At 38.3% G+C, this 22948-nt stretch overlaps 1 protein-coding gene across 1 annotated transcript in view; it reads left to right on the forward strand.

Annotated features, from left to right (window-relative positions):
* Window positions 1-22948, forward strand: part of AFG2A (AAA ATPase AFG2A) — a 232585-nt gene that overhangs the window by 53586 nt on the left and 156051 nt on the right. Inside the window, exons 11-12 of the mRNA XM_039879553.1 lie at window positions 5080-5234; window positions 22680-22889. Coding sequence (XP_039735487.1) covers window positions 5080-5234; window positions 22680-22889 — 365 coding nt within the window. The remainder of the gene's footprint in view (window positions 1-5079; window positions 5235-22679; window positions 22890-22948) is intronic.

Genomic DNA, 22948 nt, shown 5'->3' on the forward strand with positions numbered 1-22948 from the left:
GGTACTGGGAATATTCTAGCACGTAGCTTCCGGCGCCCAGTGTTTGTGTCTAGGAGTGGGATTGTTGGGTTACAGGATAAGTGTGGGTTCTTGTTAGCAAACACTGCCAAAAGTTTTCTGCGGTGATTGTATCAATTTACTCTTCACTAGTCTACGTGAATATGCCAGTTTCTTCTCATCCTTTCTAACATTGGGTTTTTTTTTAAAAGAGTATTTCATTGTGGTTTTATTTCTCTGATGACAGAGTTGAGTACCTTTTCATATATGTGTTAACCATTTAGATATACTCCTTTTTGATATGTTTATGCAAATACGTATTAAATTTTTCTATTATGTTACTTTTTTAAGAAAAATAATTGACTTGTAGGAGTTCTTAATATACTTTGGTTATGAGACCTTTGTTGGATATATATGTATGTTTTTTAAAATATCTTTTCCTGCTCTGTGTTATGCATTTTTACTCTCATCATAGTGTCTTTGAGGAACAGAAGTTTGTAACTATACCTATTTATGTTAAGATGGATGAGTATAACGAATCCAGTTTGTCAGTCTTTTGTGGCCAGTAATTTTTGTATCCAGTTTAAGAAATCTATCATCAGTTCCACTGGCATGAATATTTTCTCTTAAACTACCTCCTTTCGTCGCAAAGATGCTTTATTGCCTTGCCTTTCACATTACTGTCTTTAATCGATTCGCTATTTTTCCATGTAGTTACTCAGTTGTATCAACTCCAGTTAATGAAATGACAATTCTTTTTTCCTTACTCTGCAATGTTACCTTGTCATAAATTAAGAGTTTGGGTTTGTTCTGAATTCTCTGTTGTTTCATTGATCTTTTTGTTCTTGTCTTGCCTGTCTTGACCTTTCGCATTTGCTTAGAACTTTAAAAATCAGCTTGTTCAGCTCAAATCCCCCACCCCCCAAACTGGATTTTGATTCAGATTATTAAATCTCTTGTTCAATTTGGGGAGAATTAGAAAGTTAACATCTTGCAACCCACGAACAGTGGTGGATCCCTTCATTTATTTTAGGTCTTTAATTTCTCTCAAATTTGTATAGTTTTATGTGAAGACGTCTTATAACGTTCATTAGATTTATTCTTAGGTATTTAGTTCTTTTTGAATGCAGTTATAAAGAGCATCTTTTAAAATTTCACTATAATTTTTTTGCTGGTATCTAGAACAAGTAAAATTTTGTGTATTGACTTTACCTTGCTAAATTCACTCATTAATTTTAATGGTGTTTATGTAGATTCTCTTGCGTTTTCTATGTATGTGGTCCTATTATAGTTTTTCTGTGTATACAGTCTATGAATAATGACAATTTTATTTCATTCTTTTTAATCTATACTATTTCTTTTTCTCGCCTCATTGCATGGTGGGGATCTCTCACATAGTATTTAATAGAAGTGATAACAGTAGTTTTCCCTATCTCATTCTTGAGCCTAAGGAGAAGGATTCTAATATTTTGCTATTAAGAATTGTATTTGCTCTTGATTTTTTTTATAGCTAATTTGTTAAAGAAATGGCCATCTATTCCTGGTTTTTTATAATTAACTATTGATTTTCACGACATTCCTTTTCTGTGTCTGTTGATATTCATAATGTTTTTCTTCTACATTCTGTTAATGTGGAGAATCATGTCAGATAATTTTTAAATGTTAAACCAACCTTTTATTTCTGGAATATAGTCATCTTGTAATGATGTATAATCTTTTATATATTGACGTTTTTGCTGATGTTTTGTTTAGAACATTTGCACCTATGTTCATGAGAGATTAGCCTATAATTTTCTTTTCTTGAAATGACCTTTTAAGATTTGAGAAACAGGGTTATGCTGGCCTTTGAATCAAATTGAGAATTACTGTGGCTTTTTCCTCTGGAAGAACTTTTGTAAGCTTAATGCTATATTCATCCCTTGTAACATGTACTAATAAAGCCATCTGCATTTGGAATGTTCTGTGTGAGAAAGGTTTTAATTACAGAATTCGTTTATTTAATAACTATTGGAATAGTCAATTATCTACTTTTTTTGTTTGCATATGAGTTTTAGTAAGCTTTTTTCCCCCTAGAGATTTGTTCATTTCATCTACAATTTCAAATTATTTGATATAAGCTTATTTTTAATATGCTCTTATCTTTTCAGTGTTAGTCGGATCTAAAATATCTTTTTTGTTCCTGATACTGTTAATGTATGACTTTCCTCACGTTTCTCTGATTTGTCTTGCTGGAGATTTTCTTGTTTTATTAGCCTTTTAAAACCTTTAAAACCTTTAAAACCTTTGGCTTTATTGATTTTTTTCAAATTGTACATTTGTTGTTTATTTCTATGATTTCTGTTCTCATTTTTATTATTTCCCTCCTACTGGATTTTTAAACAATTTTTTGGTTCTTCATATTGTCAGGTGAGCACTTTCAGCCTTTTTTCTGTCCTAATATGTGCATTGTACCTGTCACTGTCCTTTTAAATATAGCTTTAGCAGCATCCTACAAATTTTCATGGTACATTTAATATATTTCATATAAATATGTATGTTTTCCTATCATTTGGCTATGTTAAGTTATGCTGTGTTCATCACAGGATCAATCTTTGTACTCGCTCTTGCTTTATTTTTGAAAATTCAAGGCTTCTTTATTCTTTTGCCTTTATGCTTTTGTCTTTTCTGGGAACTGCCACTATTTTCTCGCCATCCTCATAGATGTGGAGTTTTTTTTCCCCAGCTTTAAGTTCTGCAGTTTGTATTTGGAAACAGAAGTTTCGTTGTTTTATAAATACACACATGGTAATACTGTATATGCTTTTTAAAACCATATATTGCCTGCCCTTTCCAAACCCCTTCCTCAAATGAAAATAATTGCTCACCTTTCTCGTCAGCCTTTATGCTTACGTGACATAAATGTGGCCGGAAAACTAGACCACTTCCCTTATTTCAGTTCTTAGTATCTCACCACTGGTAAGAGTGAGGTATCTGGTCTAAATTAGAAATACTGGCAGATATTGCCAGATAGCTATTGGGGACATGAAGAAGAGTAGGAATCTCTAGTCTTTGATTACCTCCATTTACATAAGATATTTTTTAGAAACTGCCTAAATTTTTTAGATCACCAAGGTGCTATTTAGTACAATACAGCACCTTACTACTGAACTTCTATATAGTTTTCTATGCTACTGAACCATTTAACTAGAAAGTATATTGGGCAACGAAACGATTTAATTTAAAAAAACTTTATTTTTGTGACAAGAGCTGTGAAGGGCCTGAGATTTTACAGGTTTCACAAGTGCTTGCAGAAGACACAGTATTCCTGGGTCAGAATCAAAGGACAGAATATTACTTAGAGCAGCGGAAATAGCCAGAGCAGCAGGAGAACCTTGAACCAAGAGAGCCTGAATCTTTTGTAGTGGGCAGGAAGCATGTCTGCCCTTTGTTTTGCTGAGAGACTCTCTTCCCGTATACAAACATCCTTGAAAAGATACTCTGGAACACGGACAGTTAGTGCTCCTGCTCGAAAGACAAGCAGAATTGTGAGAGAGAAGTGAAGAATTTGTCTTTTGACATTTTGGAAGGCAGAAACACCAAATGGGTATTTTTTAAGATAGCCCTGAATTAGTGACATAAATTTTAGGTAGCAGAAGGTGATGTAAGAAGTTTTCCTTAGAAAATAGTGATATTTTTATCTATCTCCTCAGTTTCCTCTTCCGTAGCTTTTTTTCCAGTTAGCCTACTGTCTTCGAGACGTCCATGCACGTGAGAACTCACACTGATGGTTTCCTGGGAAGGAGTTCTGTGGGTTTGTTTTCTGAGTGTCTTTGTACTCGTCACCGTTTTTTGTTTTAAGTAGTCAAGGATCCCCAACCCTCTGTCGTAGAGAGTTTGTGTCTGCCTTCCTTGCATCAATGCTTGTTTCTCCATCCAAGTTCAAATAAACGAAAGCGAGTAAAATGACTATTATGATATCATTTTAATTTAGTAGAAATTCACTGAGGTGTAGCATCTTAGACAAAAGACATTTAAAAATGATGGAGCTGGCAGCTGTCCCCAGGCAAGTTCAGATATTCAGACTCCGTTTCTAAGAGGTCTCTCAGACTCAGCTCTTCAAAGTGGAAGTTCATCATGCCCTGGAATACAAATACAGTACCTCACTAAAAAGATCCTAAGGCAAAGAGCAGGTATGGACTGTGCTGCCCTCCAGACTGGAGGTCTTTGCCACAGATCGCAGGGCTTGAAATATGGCAGCTTAGCCATTGGGGGAGAGGGATGGGGCAGTCAGTGCTGTCAGTGTTTAAACCCCCAGCAGGTAGCAAAAACAAAGAACTTCTTAGCATCTTTTACTTGCACGTCAGCATGATCTATTTAAGTTATTTTGGCTCTTTCTCGGTTTGATTTGGTGACCATCTTTTTGGCTCTTGCAGAATTTTACTATTCTCATTCTACTCTCATCTCCTCCTTTTCATTCTCTTTTCAACCACCATTTCTTCGTAGCTCTTCAAATGATGGCCTTGCCTAAGATCGAGCCTTCAGCTGTCTCCCTTTGTCGGTCTCCAGCTCCTGCAGTATCAGGCCTCGGGTGTAGGCACCTAACGCTGCAGTCTGATCCTGTCTTGAATTCTAAAACCACATTTCCAAACGACCAACTCAGTATTTACTTTAAGATGTTCTGCCGATACCTTAAAAAACTTGTAGCTCTGATTTGAATATATTAACTAGAAGAACAGTGGCAAAAGGCGATTATTTAAAAATTTTACTCTTTAAAAAAAAATCCGCAGAATATTTTGATGAACCTTTATGGTCTTTTATGTGAATGTTATTTATGAGTTATATTTCACATTTGTAAAATATCTGTCTCTTCTTATTTCATATCAGTTTGTTAAATTTTCACTGCCCAAAGTAAGCATTGGAGTTTCGCCTTCATCCCCAACATTCTTCCGTGTTCCTCCCCACCCTCCCGCCCCAAATACACACACAGGCACAACCCATTTTAGATGCTATGATACGCATGAGGTTCGAGGTTTTTTATTTTTATTGGTTCTGTCTGTCATTATGGGGTAGACGGTAAATCCTGTGTTCTGTCTCTCTCTGCAGGTCTCTATGCCTTGCGGAGAGTCCTGAAGAAACAGCCCAACCTCCCTGACAGCAAGGTGGCGGGCTTGGTGAAGATCACCCTGAATGATTTCTTGCAGGGGATGAGTGACATCAGGCCCAGTGCCATGAGGGAGGTTGCAGTCGATGTCCCAAATGTAAGTCATTCGTCTCCTCGTTCTGTCCACAGTGTTGGAATTAGACATTGAAGGGAGCTGACACTCCAGGGGAACTACCTTCCTAGGCTGAACTTCAAAATATTTTTTCAATTGAAAAATTTTTGGAGATAATTGTAGATTCGGTGCAGTTGTAAGAAATACTGCAAGGAGAGCCTGCGTGTGCTGTGCCCAATTTCCTCCAGGGTAACATCTTGCAGAACTACGGTGCAATGTCACCGCGGGCTACTGGACTGATGTCATCAGCATCCCGTTCAGATTTCCCCAGTGCTGCCTGTTTGTGTGTGTGCATTCAGTCCTGTGCGCTTGGTTTCATTACATGTAAAGGTTGTGTGTCCATCGCCAGAATCGAGGTGCCAAATAGTTCCATCACCGCCATGGTCCCTCGCGTTGCCCCTTTGCAACCGCAGCTACCTTGTTCCTGCGCTCATTTCTAGAATTCTGTCTGTTCAGAATTACACAGTATGCAGCTGTTTGAGAGTAGTTTTTTCACTTAGCGTAATTCCCTGGAGATTAATCCAACTCGTTTTGTGTGTCAGTAGTTCGTTCCCTTCTATTGCGTCTGTTCCGTGGTCTGTATGTACCGTAGTTTGACCGTTCACCTGTGAAGGTCATCTAGGCTCTTTTTACTTTGGGCCACTATGAACATTCTCGTGCGGGTTTTGTGCAAATATAAATTTTCGTTTCTTTAGAATAAATGCCTGAGTGCAGTTGCTCTCTAGTGTACTAATTGCATGTTTAGTTTTATGAGAAAATGTCAACTAGGCTAATTTTAGAATCAAAATACCCTCTCACGAATGATGTGTGACGTTTCCTGGGTTCTTTCGCATGTCCTTCATCATCGACAGTCCTTGCGGAGTCCCCAGTCAGATCGCTGCAAGGGCAACAGTAGCCGCCTTTTATGCGTGGGTCATCTCTTATGTCCCCCATGTCCCAGTGATCCTAACTTTTGGGGGAAAAAATGGCCTTATAGTTTTCTTTGAATGTATTAATGTTTCTAGAAAGTGCACGTGGAAACAAAGCATCGTGACATGTCCTGTGCCATATCGAGGCAGAGGTGGGCTGAGAAGCTCGCTTGACCGTAAGGGAGCGTCTGTGTCTCCGTAGCTTCGGGGAAGTTCACAGGTCCCTCTGTCCGTTTTAGGAGAGCTGTCGGAAGGGTGGGGTTTTGTGACTGTTGTTTCTCTTTGCCTTTATAATGTTGCCCCTTTTCATTTTCTCGTTTGAGGTGGCCTGGGTGATTCTGAGACACTCTTATAAAATCTCTAACTTTACAGGAATTTGAAAACTTAGAGCCTTGTTAGAGTCAGGCATAGTTTTGAACGCTTTGCTTCATTGTGTGTAGACCTGTCAGTACTCAGTTCTCTTGGTCATTAACGAATGTCTTTTAATTGTTATAAGCTAAAAAAAAAAACCCCCCAAAACGAGGACTCAAAAAATCAAGGGAATAGACTAATAAAAAAATAAATAACACTTGGATAAATTTTAATGTCCCCCCCAAAAATAATTAAATAAAAGTGACTTTTCCTTGAAAAATGTGTTTTCTGGTCAAATATGTTCGGAAAATGATGGTTTAGATAAAATCAACCATTTCTTGGCTATAGGACTTCTCGGGTCTTTTAATATGCTGATATATATCATGAAGGGTCAAAAGAAAGTTGTTTTGGAAACTTATTTGGTTGACGACCATGTGGAGCAGAGACCTTCTGCAGTTTGCAGTGTGGTAGATTGCAAAAAAAATGACCACACATTCTTCTCGTCACTGTGTGTTTGCCCTTTTGCATTGCATCTTTGTAGCTCCTACCATAAGAGAGATGGAATCAAGTTTTCTACTCTTTGAATCTGTACTTGACCTTGTAAGTTGCTTTGCCCTTTAGGATATTTACAGTCAGGATGCAAGCAGTCTTGAGAGCACTGGGGCTTGCCTTCTCGCTGCTCTTCAAAACCCTTCATTAGCCATGTTAAGCAATCTATACCAGCTTCCTGGAGGATGAGAGACCGTATGGAGCAGAGATGAGCCCTCCTACCCGAGCTTCCCTCAGTCCCGCCGTCCTGCCAGTTGTCAGATGAGCCACTAGTCAAAGTTTGCCAGGACAGGAAGAACCACCCAGTAAACCCTCAGAATTGTCAGAAATAATAAATGTTTGTTGTTTTGAGCCACTAAATTTTGGGGTAGTTAGCAAAAGCTAAGTGATGGAAACACTGGTTAACTTCTTATAGAACACAGTTGTTTTGTAAATTTAGGCATGACAACAGCGCCCTAGAGACAGGAACATCCCCAAGGACTAGCTAGCTGCTAGTTGAGGCTACTTGATGTGGTTTTGAATTCTTTTTGAAACACTTTCAAATTCACTGCTGAACTTATGGCCTACCTTCAGGGTTTTTCAGAAGCTCTATAGCAAAACATGCTAATTTAGTAAGAAACAATTGACAGATGAAGTTATGGAATAATGAATGATTGATGTTGGGTTAGTAGAAATTTTTCATTTCTTTGGAATTTATGGTCTAAAGTTTGGGCCCATTGTTATGACTTCGTTTATTTGCAGTATTTATCTGTACTTTATTGGCTGCTGTTGCATTGTCAGGTAGATGCCTAGCCAGCACATTCCACATGTGAAAATTTCAGGTGATAGAGTTATAAACCAACTACACCATCCAAAAACTCTTTAATATTTAAAAAGTTTAGGAACTAGGGAAACATACAGTAAGGTTTTAAACTTGAAGTTACTGCCAGTGGAGAATGTGTTTAAACAGTGGCTGTCAACTCTTGGAATTGCTGAACTGATTTATTCATCACAGGAACCAGTACTACAACCACATTTTTAATTGCTATAATGAAAGATTTTTTTTCTGTATTTTCTTTTGATATAGTATTTACAGCCCATGGACTTGCGCCATTTTCCACTTGGCACTTCAGTATTTGGCCGCAGGCCACGGTGTCCTCTGATGTTACTTGAGCTCCGGAGTGATTAGCCCTGGTCAGAGTACTTTCTTATATTGCTTTTTATGCTCACTTCAGATTGTAAAAAATCTCCTGAGAAGTCAACATTTCTATAATTGGGTTCCTAAACTTCACTCTTCTGATTCCTGGCTACCACATCTACAAAAACATCTCCAAATTATTTCTGCAAAAATTTAATACTTATTTTGCTATAGAAAACCTGTTTCAAGGAGCTAGTTAATTGTGAACGTTTTTTTAATAGTAAATTGAGCATTCAACATCTTTCGAGAAAAGATTTTAGTGTGAAATTAAAACCTTGAACTCACACTTGCCTAGTTATATTTAAGTTTGAAAGAAATGTCTTAAGGTGGGAGTGTTGCCAATTATAATATAATACATTATTAATTTCAGGAGACTGTAAGTATTAGCCACTTACTTAAATTAATGTTTCCCTTTTTTGGATGTTCTGAAATGGTGATTATACCACTCGGTATATTAAAAGTCAGATGTATTTTACCATTAATTAGTGATTAAAGTCAAATGTATTTCTTTACCGCAGGAATCCTTAGACTCTTTGAATGTGCTAATATGCATTGTGAAATTTCAATGTTTCACCCAGAGATTACAAATGTTAATATTTAAAATATCAAATGGATTTTAAGATTTTTATAGTTTTTTTTTTTCCTGTGGCTGTAGATACTTTAATATAGTTAATCTTAGGGTATAGTTTTAGATTCTGCCTTTTCCACTTAAAATTATGTGGTAAAGATTTTACTTTAAAATTTATTGGCTAACATCTTTTTAATAACCGCACAATAGACTGTTATGTGGATAAACTGTAATCGTTTTATCCTTCCATTCTCAAATATTTTCGTTATTTCTGTTTTTCTCTAAAATGATGATAAACACATTTGTGTCCAAATCTTTGCATTTATCTTCCTATGAGTGGACTTACCAGATAAAAATATGTGATTTTTAAAGCTTGTGGCAAATATCGTGGTTTTTTTTTTAAAAAAAATATTATTCTAATTTATAATCATGTGATAAAAATTTAAAATTACAAAGAACTTAAGCAAAATCTTATTTTATTTTCGCTTTAGTCTTTTTCTACTTTCCACTACAGTTTATTTTCTTGATTCAAAAGATCTTTAAAATGGAGAATAATACTGGATAATCTTAGTGAATGGAGATTTTAAAAAATAAAGTGAAAAATAACTATCAATTATATATCTTCTCTTTTCTATAAAAATGTTAAATTTTTAGGTAAAGGATGTAGCTGGATGGTTTTTAAATGGATTTTTAAATTTCACGAGAGCAGAAGTTCTTATTTTTATCCTTAGTACTTAGTATGAGACTAGCACTTAGAGATGTTCAGTCAATATTTGAAGGAATGAGTACATAACGTTTCAGATATATCTAAAAAGTGTATGTTATCTTTCTTTACCAAAGTACAACATAGTTGTTACCCACATATAACATTTTTCAGATTTTTCAGATTTTCTAAAGCAGCTGATTTCTTTAGTGAATTTTAACCCTTACTATTTGTTCAGTGAATTTAACATTTTTGGAATTAAGTGTCTATAATGGTGCTAAGCTATCTGCTGTGGAAGGGTATAGAATTGTCCTTCATATTTTCTGCAGAAACATGTTGTTTCCTTAATGTACAATTCAAGGTAGTCATTTTATTAAGGTAAACAAAGAAAAATACAGTGCTTTTAATATGTCTTTATATGTTATCTTTGCAATAGGTCATTTTATATTATACACTATAGTAATTATCACTGATAAATGGCATTCTTAACCAAATACTCAAAAATTGATTGCCATCAAGTTTAATTCATTTATGCATCTTAAACCCAGGCTTTCCATATTCCATTTTATTTAATTTTAGATGGTGTCTTATTATTTGCGAATAATCCATCTTTATACTTTTTATATTGTCTTCGGATTACAGTTTTTAGGATTTGGACATTTGGTTCAGAATAAGCTAAAAGCCAATAAAAAGATAGGACTCTACCTTCCCATGAACCTACTTTCGTCACGCAAACTGTACCCAGCGCCTCTGGACTGTATGGCCCCAAACCCCTTTGTAAACTTGGGTTCAGCCTTAAACTTCCAGGGAGTCACATTGCCTGTGCACCAGATGTCGTTAGTTAAACAAACATTCCTCGTTTACTCCCATTTTAGAAAGCAGCAAACTTCTTCATTACATGAATAATCAAAAGACTGTCTGTTTCACTGATCATATACTGAAAATTTACTGATGTACTTTCTTTTGGTACCTTTCGAGATGAGACTAGAACGTCAGAATGTGACAAACCAGTTGAATTTCATAGGATGAGCTCATCAGCATTACTTTTCTTGTGCAGAGATTTGAGTTAAATAGTTTAATTGTTCATAATTACAGTTCATTCTTCATGCACCCTCAGGATAATTAGAAGGAATTTGAGTTTCTGTATTTTAAAAACAGTACTGTGTTCTATATTTCCTCGATTTTTTATGGACTCAAAAGGGTTGAGAATTTCTGCGAAGCTTTCCTAAATAACAGATTGCTTTTTTTGGAATAGATAGTACAACCTGTGGAAGTTCTATTAATTCCATGTTGGTTCTTGGCAGGGCTTTCGAACTTGGTTTCTTTTGATTTTGCTGCTTGTTGTCTAGACAGAAGAGTGTCTTCTATCACTCCCAAGATCCCAGCTTTCCCTGCCAACTTCTCTTGTACATTTTTATAGTTTTAAGTAATAACAATTGAACAGGAAAGCACATTTGGGAAAGTAGATTACTTTTAACCAGGAAATACTGTGTGCCAAAATCAAGATTGTAGTTTGAACCTTATTAAATATGTTAGAAGTTTAACTCTTTCATTCCACTTTTCTTTTTATGCCTTACTTTTCTCAGGCTTCTTTCTATAGGAGGAGAAATGAGGAGATAGATACAACAGTTAGTGGAAGAATCATCTGTTCTCAGCTCTGATCCTGGTTAACTTTGGTGAAATCAAACACTCTTCCTCTCAAATAATAAATGGCAGACTCTTAATTTGCAGTTTCTGATGGGTGTCTTCTTTTGAGTTTGTAAGGAATGTTGAAGGCTTTTGAATAATGCCACACCTGTATGCGCGGTCGATCAGTACTGCGTGAAACCTGAGCGTTGCCGGAACCCAGATTGTCGCTTGTTCTGAGGGAAATCGTCGTAGGGTGAGTGTGGTTCTTGCATGGCACTGCGCTTCCTCAGCCCCCTTACGCGGGGATGGAGCGATTGCTCACTCGTCTTATCTTGCCTCTTAGTCCTTTTGTCTCATTATTGTAATTTTTCCAACGGAAATTACTAATCTGGTTTAAAAGCCGTTGGCAAAACCGCCTGCCGATCATCTCTGGGATGAGGTCTGAGCTCGTTGGTGTCCCTGACCTGGCGCGAGCCCCTCCGAGCCACCTCACATTGCGCTCCGGTCTTGTTGAACCGTCCCGTACTTCTGCCTGTGTCGTCCTCTCCTCTGCCTGAAAAATCATTTTCTGGCCCCTCAGCTACCATCGATCTTGTAACGTGATCTCTAATGCACAGGTACACAAAGTACATGTGCCTCGTGGACCTTTTGTCTGGTTCACCTTTGTGTCCCCTCTGCTTGGCATGTAGTAACAACTAAATAAAAATGTGTCGAATGACTGCATGAATATTTTGTGAGGCATCTTGGTTCATAGTGGTTTTTTCCCAGAAATAGTTCTTTGACAGATCTCTCATGTAAAGGGTCAGTTCGGTGGTCTAGGATTTTCAGAGCTGTGCAGCCATCGCCATGGGCAGTTTTCGATCCTTTTCATCAGGGCTGAAAGAAGCCCTCTACCCGTTCCCCAGCACCTCCCAGCCTGCCTGTGCCGCCAACCCTAGCAACCGTCTATCTCCTTTATGTTTCTATAGATTTGCCTATTCTAGACATTTCGTATAAATGGAAGCAGAATATGTGGTTCTTGTGACTGTTTTTTTTTTATTTGTCATAAAATTTTTAAGATTCATCCATGTTGTGCCATGCATTGGTACTTCATTCCTTTTTATTGCCAAATATTCCATCGTATGGATATAGCACGTTTGATTTACTCATTCATTAGTTGATTGACAGTTGGATTGCTTCTACTTTTGGGCTGTCATGAATAAAGCTGCTACAGACATTTGAACATTTGCATCCAAGGTTTTGTTTGAATACCTGTTTTCAGTTTTGGGGGTTATGTATCTAGTAGTGGAATTGTTGGGTCTATTAGTAACTCTATGTTTAACCTTTTGAGAAACCACCGGACAGTTTTCCAAAGTGGCTGCACCATTGTACCTTGCCACCTGACCTGTATAGAGAGTTTCTCTTTCTCCACGCCTTCACTCACTCTTGTCTTTTTGATTATGCTAGTGGATGTGAAATGGTACCTCATTGTGGTTTAGATTTACAATCCTTAGTGGCTTTACATTTGCTTATTTGTATGTATCTTTTTTACAGAAATGTCTATTCAGATCCTTTGCCAATTTTTAATTGGGTTATTTGTTTCTTTATTATTGAGTTATAAGAGTTCTTAGGTATTCTAGATACAGGTCCTTTATCAGATATGTGATATCTGCTATCGGATATATGATTTGCCAATATTTTTTCCCATTCAGTGTGCTGCTGCTTTCATTTTCTTGATAGTGTCCTTTGAAGCACAAAGATTTTAATTTTGATGAAGTCCATCATATCTGTTTTTTTGTCTTGTCATGTGTACTTTTGGTGTCCCGTTTCAGAAACCATTGCCAAATCCAGGGTCCTGAAGATTTACCCTATATTTTCTTTTAAGAGTTTATAATTTTAGCTCTTACATTTGGGTCTTTGATTAATTCTTTTTCTCCAGTAGGGATAACCTTGCTCTTCTGTGTGTAACCATAGCATTCTAGACACTCCAGCTACATGTGGGGAAAGATTTTTGTTAACTGTGATAAAATATACGTAAAATGAAATTTATTATTTTAACCATTTTTAAGTGTATAACTTGGTGGCATTAGTATATTCACATTGCTGTGCGACCATCGCCACAATCCATCTCCAGAACGTTTTCCTCTTCCTAAACTTCCTAAAACTTCATACCGTTAATAACTTGGTTCCTTTCCTCACCATTATGATGTTAGTTTGCTGAGAGATTTTTTTAAAAATCATGAATGGACATTGAATTCTTTTTCTGCTTCTTTCGAAACAATCACATGGTTTGTTTATCAATATGGTGAATTACGTGGATTGATTTTCAGTGTTGAATCAGTGCTGTATTCCTGAATGAACTCCACTTGCTGTGGTACAGTGTCCTTTTAGATATTGATGGGTTCTATTTGCTACTGTTTTGTTGCAAAGTTATGTATATATCTATTTCTCTCTCTCTCTATCTATATATATGTAGAGAGAGAGAAAGAGAGAGATAAAGATATATATATAATGTTCATGAAAGATACTGGTCTATAGTTTTCTTACAGTGTTTTTATCTGACATGTTTATCTAATGTTTTTGTTTTGTTTTTGGTATCGGGATAATGTCGGCATTATAGAGTAGATTGGAAAGTGTTCCCTCTTCATTTATTTGTTAGAAGAAATTGTGTAGAATTAGAATTATTTCTCCCTAAAATTTTCACAGTTGAAAACCTCTGAGCCTGGAATTTTCATTAATTGGAAGGCTAAAGTAAATTTTAATTTTTTTAGTGACTTTTGGATTATTTAGCTTATCTATTTTTTTCTTGAATGAGTTTTGATAGTTTGTATCTTTTGAGGAATTGGTCCATTTTACCTTAATTGTCTGAGTTATAGACATAAACTCATTTATAGTCTGCCCTTATTATCTTTTTACTCTGCAGAATCAGTAGTGATGTCCTGTCTTGTTTCTGATACTGGTAATTGTGTCTTTTCTCTTTTTTTTGTAGTCAATCTGGCTGGAGGTCTATTAATTTTATTGAAATTTTCAAATTAGCTTTAGAAAAATTTTTTTGGTTTTGATTTTTTTTAAATTTCTGCTCTAATCTTTATTAGTTCCTTCCTTTACGTTAGGCTTAATTTGCTCTTCTTTAGTTTCTTAAGGTGGGAGCTGTGGTTAGTGATTTACATCTGTCATCTTCTCTACTGTAAGCCGTCAGTGCTGTCTGCAAGCATCGCTTTAGCTACATCCCACAGGTTTGATGCGGGATGCTGTATTTTCATTTCCGCTTAGTCAAACTATTTAATTTTTCTTGAGACATTTTTAACTTATCATAGTCTGCCTTCAAGTGCTGCTATATCACATGTATAGTGTAGGAGCCCTGAAACAGGGAGCTTCATTGTTTCCCTGCCTCTTGCCTTGTGCTATTAGCCTACGTTTTACTTTTACGGATGTTGTAAAACCCCTAGTACATTGTCATCATTTTTGCTCTAAACAGTATGGTTTAGAAGAGATTTAAATAATAAGAACAAAATCTTTCCATTTACACAAGGGAGATTCCATTTCCGGTTCTCCTTAGTCTTTTGTACAGGTTCCGGTTTCCGGCTGGTATCGTTTTCCTTCTTCCTGAAGGACTTACTTTCACATTTCCTGTAATGCAGGTGTGCAGGTCACGAGTTCTTTCTTTTTTTGCGTGTCTAGAAAGGTCTTTATTTTTTGTTTTAGAGAGATTTTCATCGGGTAAAGAATCTAGGTTGACAATCCTCCCCCCTTCCCCCTGCCCCCATGCCACCAAGTTCTTTGATGATTTTGCTCCACTCCCTTCTTTCTTGCATTATTTTTGAAAAGAGATCTGTTGTCTCCATTTTCTTTGTTTCCCGTAGGTAATGCATCTTTTTTCCTCTGATTGCTTTTAAGATTTATCTTTATCACTGGTTTTAAGCATTTTGTTTATCATATGCCCTTGTAGTTTTCTTCATATTTCTTGTGCTGGTTCATTGGTGATTCTGGTTATGCGTTTATAGTTTTAATCAAATTTGAAAAAAAATTTTGGTCGTTATTTCTTTAAATAGTTTGTTTTTTGCCTTTCTCTCTCGCTGAGTACTCAGTATACACGTGTACGTTTCTCTACTTGAGATTGTCCCAAAGCTCAGTGATGCTGTGTTCATTTTTTCTTGTTTTCTTTCTCCTTTAGCTTTATTTTAGGTAGTCTCACTTGCTAAGCTTTTTTCCTCCTCTCTGAAATGTCTAATTTGCTGCTTAGTCTCATCCAATGCATTTAAAAAATTATTAGCATTGTCGTTTTCTTCGCTAGGAATTTTATTTTTATTCTTTTTTATATTTTCTTCCTTGTTTAATGTTTTCAGTGTCTTTTTTGAGCATATTAGAATACATTGTCTGCCAGCCCTATCATCTGTGTAGTTTCTGAATCAGCTTCAATTTATTGATCTTTCTTTTTCTTATGGCTTGTATTTTCCTGCTACTTTGCTTGCCTGATACTTTACTATTTATTAGATGCCAAATATTTTGAATTTTACCTTGTTGAGAGGTGGATTCCATTTTTTATATTCATAAAAGTATTTTTTGAGTTTTTTTCCCCTAGGATGTGGTTAAGTTACTTGGAAGCAGTTTGATCCTTTTGGGGCTTGCCTTTCAATGTTCTTAGGTGGGTCTGGGTTAGTTTTTCCCCACTCCTGAGGCGAGATCCTTTTTGATATGCTACCCAGTGCCCTATGAATTATGAGGTTCCACTTGGGCTGTTGGGAGCAGGCACTGTTTCTTCTATTCATTTTAGGTCTCCGGCCTTGCTTTGTTTGTTTGTTTGTTTTGTTTTTTATTTCCTGGCCTCGTTTGCTTTTTCTCACAAGCGTGCACCGATAACTGAATATTTGATGAAGGCCCTCTACAGATTTCAAGAGTGCTGTCCTTGTGTTCCTGTTTTATCTCTGGCACTCTGCTTGTGACACCTAGTGTCTTTGGCTCACCCTACTCCTAGCTTCATCTTCGCATCTTGGGGAGACCGCGGGCTCTGCCTGGGTTTGCCCTCCATTCCTGCACCCTGTCACCTTTCTCCAGGCTGTTAGTGGGGCACAATCACAGGGTTCACCTCGTTGGTTTCCTTTCTCTCAAGGATCATTGTCCTTCATTGCCTGATGTGAGAGCCTAAGCTGGATTGTGTAGAGTGGGAGCGAAACAGGAAAAGCTGAGTCGAGAGCAAGGACAGAGGATAAACACTTAGGATACTCAGCCTCCCACCCCTGGACAGGGCACTGCTCCGTGTTTTTACCTGCCTCACGGTCCACCTGCTTTTCTTTTCAGAGTCCTCATGTAGTGGGATTTGTATTTTGTTTGACGTTATTATTTTTAATTTATAGGGGGAGGTGGGGGGAGGGGAGATACAGGCTGTAGATGGTTTATGGTGCCATAGTAGAACTGGAACTTTGACTTTAAAAAAGAAAAAATAAACCCTCTATAGAATATTTTTAAAGTATGGAGGAGAATATTCATTGTCTTTTCACTATATAAAGCAAAAGGCTTTCGCTTATTTTCACTTAGATCTGAGAACACATTTTGAACACTTACTGCTTCCTAATTTTGCTTTATCTCCATTAAAGAATCATATCTGGAAGTCTATTGATTTCCAGTTTGGATCTTGGAGTTTGGGTTTTCTCAACTTATTTCTTTCTGCATTATATAGTATTTTAGTAAGTTGGCGTGTTTGTGATTTCAAAATAAATGTCAAACATTTATTTAGAAAGCTAGTGTATGACCCAGCGGAGAATTTGGAACAGGTGCCAACCCACTTGCTACCGCTCGGCTTCTTGTCCTTATGTTGGGACTTGTTAGCATGAGAGAACAAAATGAAAAGTACTCTTTGTCACAGTATTTTCTATGAAAATAACACTTTCAAAAGAACTTTTGTCCCTGGCAGTGTAACACTTGGCACCTAGCAAACAAGAGGGTCCTGACTCACGGGTGGATAGACAGTCAGTGCCTCTGGAGCTGCCGAATTCCTCTCTCATGGCTCTTCTCCCCATGTCTGCAGTCCTGTTCATTCATTTTTATTGTGTCCCCTTGGAACTTTTCCATAAAAGTTTTTTTTTTTTTTTTTAAATCTGATCATCAGGTCTTTTGGATCCTATGGATGTGTAGTTTGGTTGATTTTATTTGTTTTTTATTTGTTTGCTTTATATTATTGGATGCTTGTCCAGAAAGTCCTGTAAGATGTTAGTGGTGGGGCTGGGGGGGATTTCCCTTGGGAGCTTTATCTCACTGCTGTCAGTGCTTGTTTGACAGCTGTTCCTTCACTTCTAACTTTATTACTAATCAAAGAGTTATAAAGCCATATGTGAGCAGCTGTTCACTGTTTTCATTAGGACAGAATAAGAAAGAAAGGACCCAACTATTATCGGAGTGATTTAGGTGAGATTGTACGAATAATTTTCTGGCAGTTATGATATAGTGTAACTTATTAAAAAGAGAGTTGTAGAATTTTTTAAAAACTTATTATAAGAGTATAAAATAGTATTTGTTGAAAGATGAGAGGTGTTGAAAGATGAAACACTGACTGAAGCCGGAATGGTGAACCAACTGGTTTTTGAATTCCTGTTGTAGTTGTAGGGTTTTTTGATTTCATGCTGGTGTTTATTCTCCTCTTACAGACCAACTTTTCCCATGACTCTCTGTGCTTCGAGACTCCCAAGCAATTGCGAGCTCTTTAGGCCGACTCGTATCCAGTTTTGAATTGACATCTTAGCTGTAGAAGGACATTTATTTGGCATTCAAGTGCTAAATTAAAATGCAAAACTGGTTTGCTTTTAGTTTAGTAAGAAATGTGATTAGACAAAAAGTAAAAGCATAGAAAAGTTATGGTAGATAAATACTGCTCCTGAAACTACAAATGAAATGTAATGGCTTGATCTTTGTCTTATGTCGCTAGTTTTTCAGAATATAACTATTATAATAATCTTTCAGAGCTTCAAATAACATAATACCTAGTATTAAATAGTTAACTGTGTGCCAGACAAAGTGCAGTTGATTTAATATATAGTATACTATTTAATTCTTAAAATAATCCTGAGAGCAGAGGTTCCATTATCTCCGTATTACATACAGATGAGAAAGAAGCTGAGAGAGATGAATTGCCCAAAGTCATATAGTAACTGGAAGATATATATCAAAAAATGTATGTTTAAAAAAGCAGAATATAACATCGTGAATACATTATGATCTCAAACACACTCACACACACGTGTGTATTTGAAGGACTAGAAGGTACTACACCAAAATGTTAACAATAGTTACTTTTAGGTGTTGGGAAAACATAATTCTTGGATCATCCTTCATAATTTCTTACAGGCTTTACTTACTATATGTCCGTTATCTTTGTAACTGTGAGTGGGAATTGCTGTTATTTTCAGTCTAACACCTTAATATAAGTCTTGCATACGTGCACCAATTTCCACATCTCTGCCCTCACCATCTCACATGTTTGAGAACTGTAAAGCTCTATTTCTTCAGTAGTTTTTGTATTAATCTGTGTGTCTTTCAAGATGCTTTTCTCATTCCTGTGTAGATTACAAAATTTTGAGGCCATCGTCTCACTCATCTTTGTGTCCCTCCAGTCCCTAAGACAAGTCCAGCACACAGAAGACATTTCTTAAGGTTTATTGGATTTATTTCACTCATAAATTCCAACCACAGTGAAATAATTGGAAACGAATTCTTTAATTTCCAAACATGTTCTTTTTTTTCCTCTTGAGGCAACTCGATTACACAGCTGCCCAAAGTCTGAATGCTGGCTGTGAGCCTTGATTCCATTTTCTTTTTTACCACCTCTTCAGATCGAACTCATTATCGAGGCTCTTTTATTTGCCTTATTTAATATAGTTTAATCAGAGTTTTAATGTCATTTAAAAGAGGTCTTATCTTTTTTTCCTCTGTTGCCCCACGGCTGCTACTTTGGTGCAGATAACTGCCATCTCCTACCCTCATTCCTGTGGGAGCCGAGCCCCCACTCCCCCGGTTCTAATCCGCACTCCACCCGGGAGCCAGAGTGGTCCTCCACACGTCCGCCTGTACTGTTTCCCTGGTCAGGTTGCTCTCCATTGCTCTCAGGATAAATTCTAAGCGCGATGCTCTGTGAGTCTCCCAGGTCTGACCCCTCCCCGTGTCGCTGACCCCCGCTGTCTCCGCCTCCCTCCTGGCCCCCTGAACTCTAGCTGCGCTGAATTACTTTTGGTTCTAGAACGCTTTTTTCCTTCTCTCCTCTCCATGGCGTGCTCTATACCTTTCAAATGGCTGATTCTTCTGTGTTCAGTGATCCCACCTCACGTGTGACTTCTGAAAAGCTCTCTCTGACCGTCCGTGCAAACCCTGTGACCACCCTTTTGGCACATGCCATGCTATGTAGTAATCGCCTAGTTATGGAAATATGCCTTTCTGAGGAAGTATTCCATCGGGTCAGGAGCTCGGTATGGACAGGAACCGTTTAGGCCCAGGAGCCAGCGTGGCGTGGGCCAGCGTGGGCCTGTCGTCAGTGTTTGTTGTGTGACGAGTGTCTCTGCAGCGACCTTGTCTCGTGTTCTCCCAAGAGGCGGGAGACCTGACGGAACTCCCTCAGCTTCCTGCTTGCCCACCCGTCTTACACGGTTTGTCTTGATTCTTTTAACTCTTCTCTCCTGCCACTGTTTGGGAAAATAGTTAACTACCAAAAACAGAAAGTGGAAAATGGCAACGCAGCGGGAGCGGAGGGGTATTCAGCATCCTTCAGGGAGTGCAGTGGTGAGAGGGGAGGGCCGTGGTACCACATCCGACAGAAACAACATGAAGCGAGGGTGCTCGGGAGGATGGGGAGGGAGTGTGGTGGCCAGTGACGGCAGGACCTGCGGGCAGCTCAGGAGGCGGGCAGCGGGCGGGACGGCCTCCCCTCCCTGCTGGCCCCTGCGGCCTTCAGCGCGCAGCGGCCGGCTGACTCCTCAGCAGACCGAGGCCCAGGCGGTGGCCGCGGGGTTTGGGCCTCGCCATGGCCGGCGAGCCGTCAGCGTCTGGTGAGAGCGTCTTCGCGTCTCCTGGAGCAAGCGCTCTCCAGCGCCCGGCCCGGCCGACGGGTCGCCGCCGCTCCCTGACGAGACCGTCGTTCAGGACACGGTTTCCTTCGCGTTTGTTTGGGTGGCTTCCGTGTGTCTCATGCAGGTGCTTCAGAGGTTTACAATCTGATGTTAAGCGCTTTTAAAAAACTTTTTAAAGGACTAATTAACAACAAAACACACTCGTATGTATAAGGTGTCATCATATTGAAGAGTTCCAGGTTATATCGCCAGGTTATTTAGGTTCGCATGAACCTGGGAAAAACATCCTCCCTAGCCGTTCATAGGCATAGAATTGAATGTATTTGAATGTCATTGATTACGAAGCGTGTAGCTCTGCACTAACCTCTGAGAAAAGCGTGTGTGCGTGTGTGTGTGTGTGTGTGTGTCCCACTGCTGACAGGCGCACAAACAAAACTGGTCTAAGTGAGCCACTTTATTCAGTGACCTTGTTGCCAAATCCACTGCCGTTTCTTCTTAATTTTCTATACTTTCTGATCTTTCTACCTCCTTAAAACCCTCTTTCCGGATTGTTTGTTTTTGAGAGGTATGCTAAAATATTTAGAAGTGTGTCCTATCTGCAGTCTACTTTAAAAAGTTTCAACAGAGAGTTTAAAAATTGGTAAAGTGTGTGTTTTTGTGTCTGCACTCCGTGTGCGTGTGTAGAGAGGAGCAGGAGCACACAGTAAAGCCAATGTGGCAAGTGTTAAAAACGGGTGAATTTGGCAAAGAGTATATATGTTCCTACCGTACTGATCATTCAACTTTTATATATGTTTGAAACATTTCAAAATTAAATTACAGAATAAAAGGACAAAGAAAAGTTCAGAGACCAGAAAACACAAACAGGAACTACCCATCAGGGTGGACGGCTCTGCTGCACGTCTGCCCTCAAGCTGGTTTTACCAATAATAGTCGCCTTCTGTGGCAAACGTCACTTTGACCTGTTGATGATACCTGGATGTTTCTTAGGGCCATACGCTCATTTACACGGATCTCCGGTTTAATTTTAATTTTGTTAATTGGTGAAATCAGAAAAAAAGAAAGGTCAAATAAAACACAAAGCTGATGATGCCTCAGGGAAACATATACATCTCACTCACGGCATTAAACTAGATGAAGAGGTTGGGATTGCAAACTGGCATTAAGCGCAAGAGACCTAAAAATGCCATGCCTTTTAATCCAGTAATCGTACTTCTTAAAATAAGTCCCAAGAAAGCAGTTTAGGAAAAAACTAAATTAATCGTGGGATTATGGTTGATAAAATAGCATTCTTCTGGTTCTGTGGACAAAAACAACAAAATTCTCCCCCCGCTACCCTCAAACCCTCACCTGGAGGCCTGCAGAATCTCTCTGGTGTGTTTTCACCATCAGCATGTGGTCACCCTAGTTCAAGGTCACGTTTTTATTTATAAGGATGTTTGTGATATCTCCTTAACTGGTCTCCCCGCGCTCTCCTCTGTAGTGAGCCTTGCCCGAGAAGCCTTCCTGAGGCATGGTCAGGTCGTATCACTTTCTAGTTTTAAACCTTCCGTGACTTCTTGCTGTGAACAAAGAGATTCTTGAACTTCTTCCTCTAATCTTCAGAGTCTTCCCCGAGGTGGCTTCAGCTTTTCTTCTTTTATTTCTCTCAGATCTTTTTTCTTCTCATCCTCTTTATTCTTCCTTCTGAGCCTCCTGTGATTATTTTGGCCTCTGCTTGACTCTTTCCCTGTTTTCACATTTCTGGATCTCATCCACGGGTCGGGGCTGCCTTGCGGCTGGCAGGACCTTCCGTTCCTGGGGACCCTGGAAGGCCCCCTCTGTTTCTTCCTCACTGTGCTTAGTAAGTATCCTGTGGTGATCCATTGTCCTGAGTGATATGTGCCTGTCACTCGCGGCTGTTCTTTAAAGTCTGTACTTATGTCTCATTCTTCTCTTTCTTATGCACATTATCTGGTGCGCAGTTCCTAATGTGTATTTGTTAAGTAATCAGAACTATCTTTTGGGGGTATTTCTTAGTTGAGGAAAAGGAACAGAATTTTGAGAATACTTCATTAGTATGCCAAAGACAGAAAAGATATGTTACATAAGAACGTACAGAAATATATTTGGAAGTCATTTTGCTAAAAAAGAAATATGAGAAATGAGATATATAGATGAGATCTATATATCTGGATCGCTGATTCAAACCATTTTTGGACAGGTGAAACCTAATTTTTAAAGCCACCTAGAACAGAAGGCAGACTTAACAGTGCGTTCAGTCATTTAAACAATTATTTATATGAGACTTGCAAGCAGAAACATTTCCTTAGTCTTTTTTAGTATTTCTGTGATACGTAGCTCACATTTTGCATACTCTTAATATACTTCTTAATGTTGTCAGAATTTCTCTTTAGGATCTTCTTGATTTCATAAATGGTTCTGCTCTCTCTCTTGCACTTCGTTTGTGGATTTTTTTTTTTTTTTAAGTCCTCTGTCCGAGCAAACTTACATTTGGAAAATGTTCTGTTTTGCAGGTATCCTGGTCGGATATAGGAGGCCTGGAAAATATCAAACTGAAATTGAAACAGGCTGTGGAATGGCCCTTGAAACATCCCGAATCTTTCACTCGAATGGGTGTTCAGCCACCCAAAGGAGTTCTTCTGTACGGGCCTCCTGGCTGCTCGAAAACCATGATCGCCAAGGCTCTCGCCACAGAGAGCGGGCTGAATTTCCTAGCCATAAAGGTACAGTGTCACGTTTCAACTGCTCCTCCCTTTCAGCGCCCTGGGCACCTGGTCTCTGA

Source organism: Pteropus medius, unplaced genomic scaffold (assembly GCF_902729225.1).
Source record: "Pteropus medius unplaced genomic scaffold, Ma_sr-lr_union100, whole genome shotgun sequence".
Lineage (NCBI taxonomy): Eukaryota > Metazoa > Chordata > Mammalia > Chiroptera > Pteropodidae > Pteropus > Pteropus medius.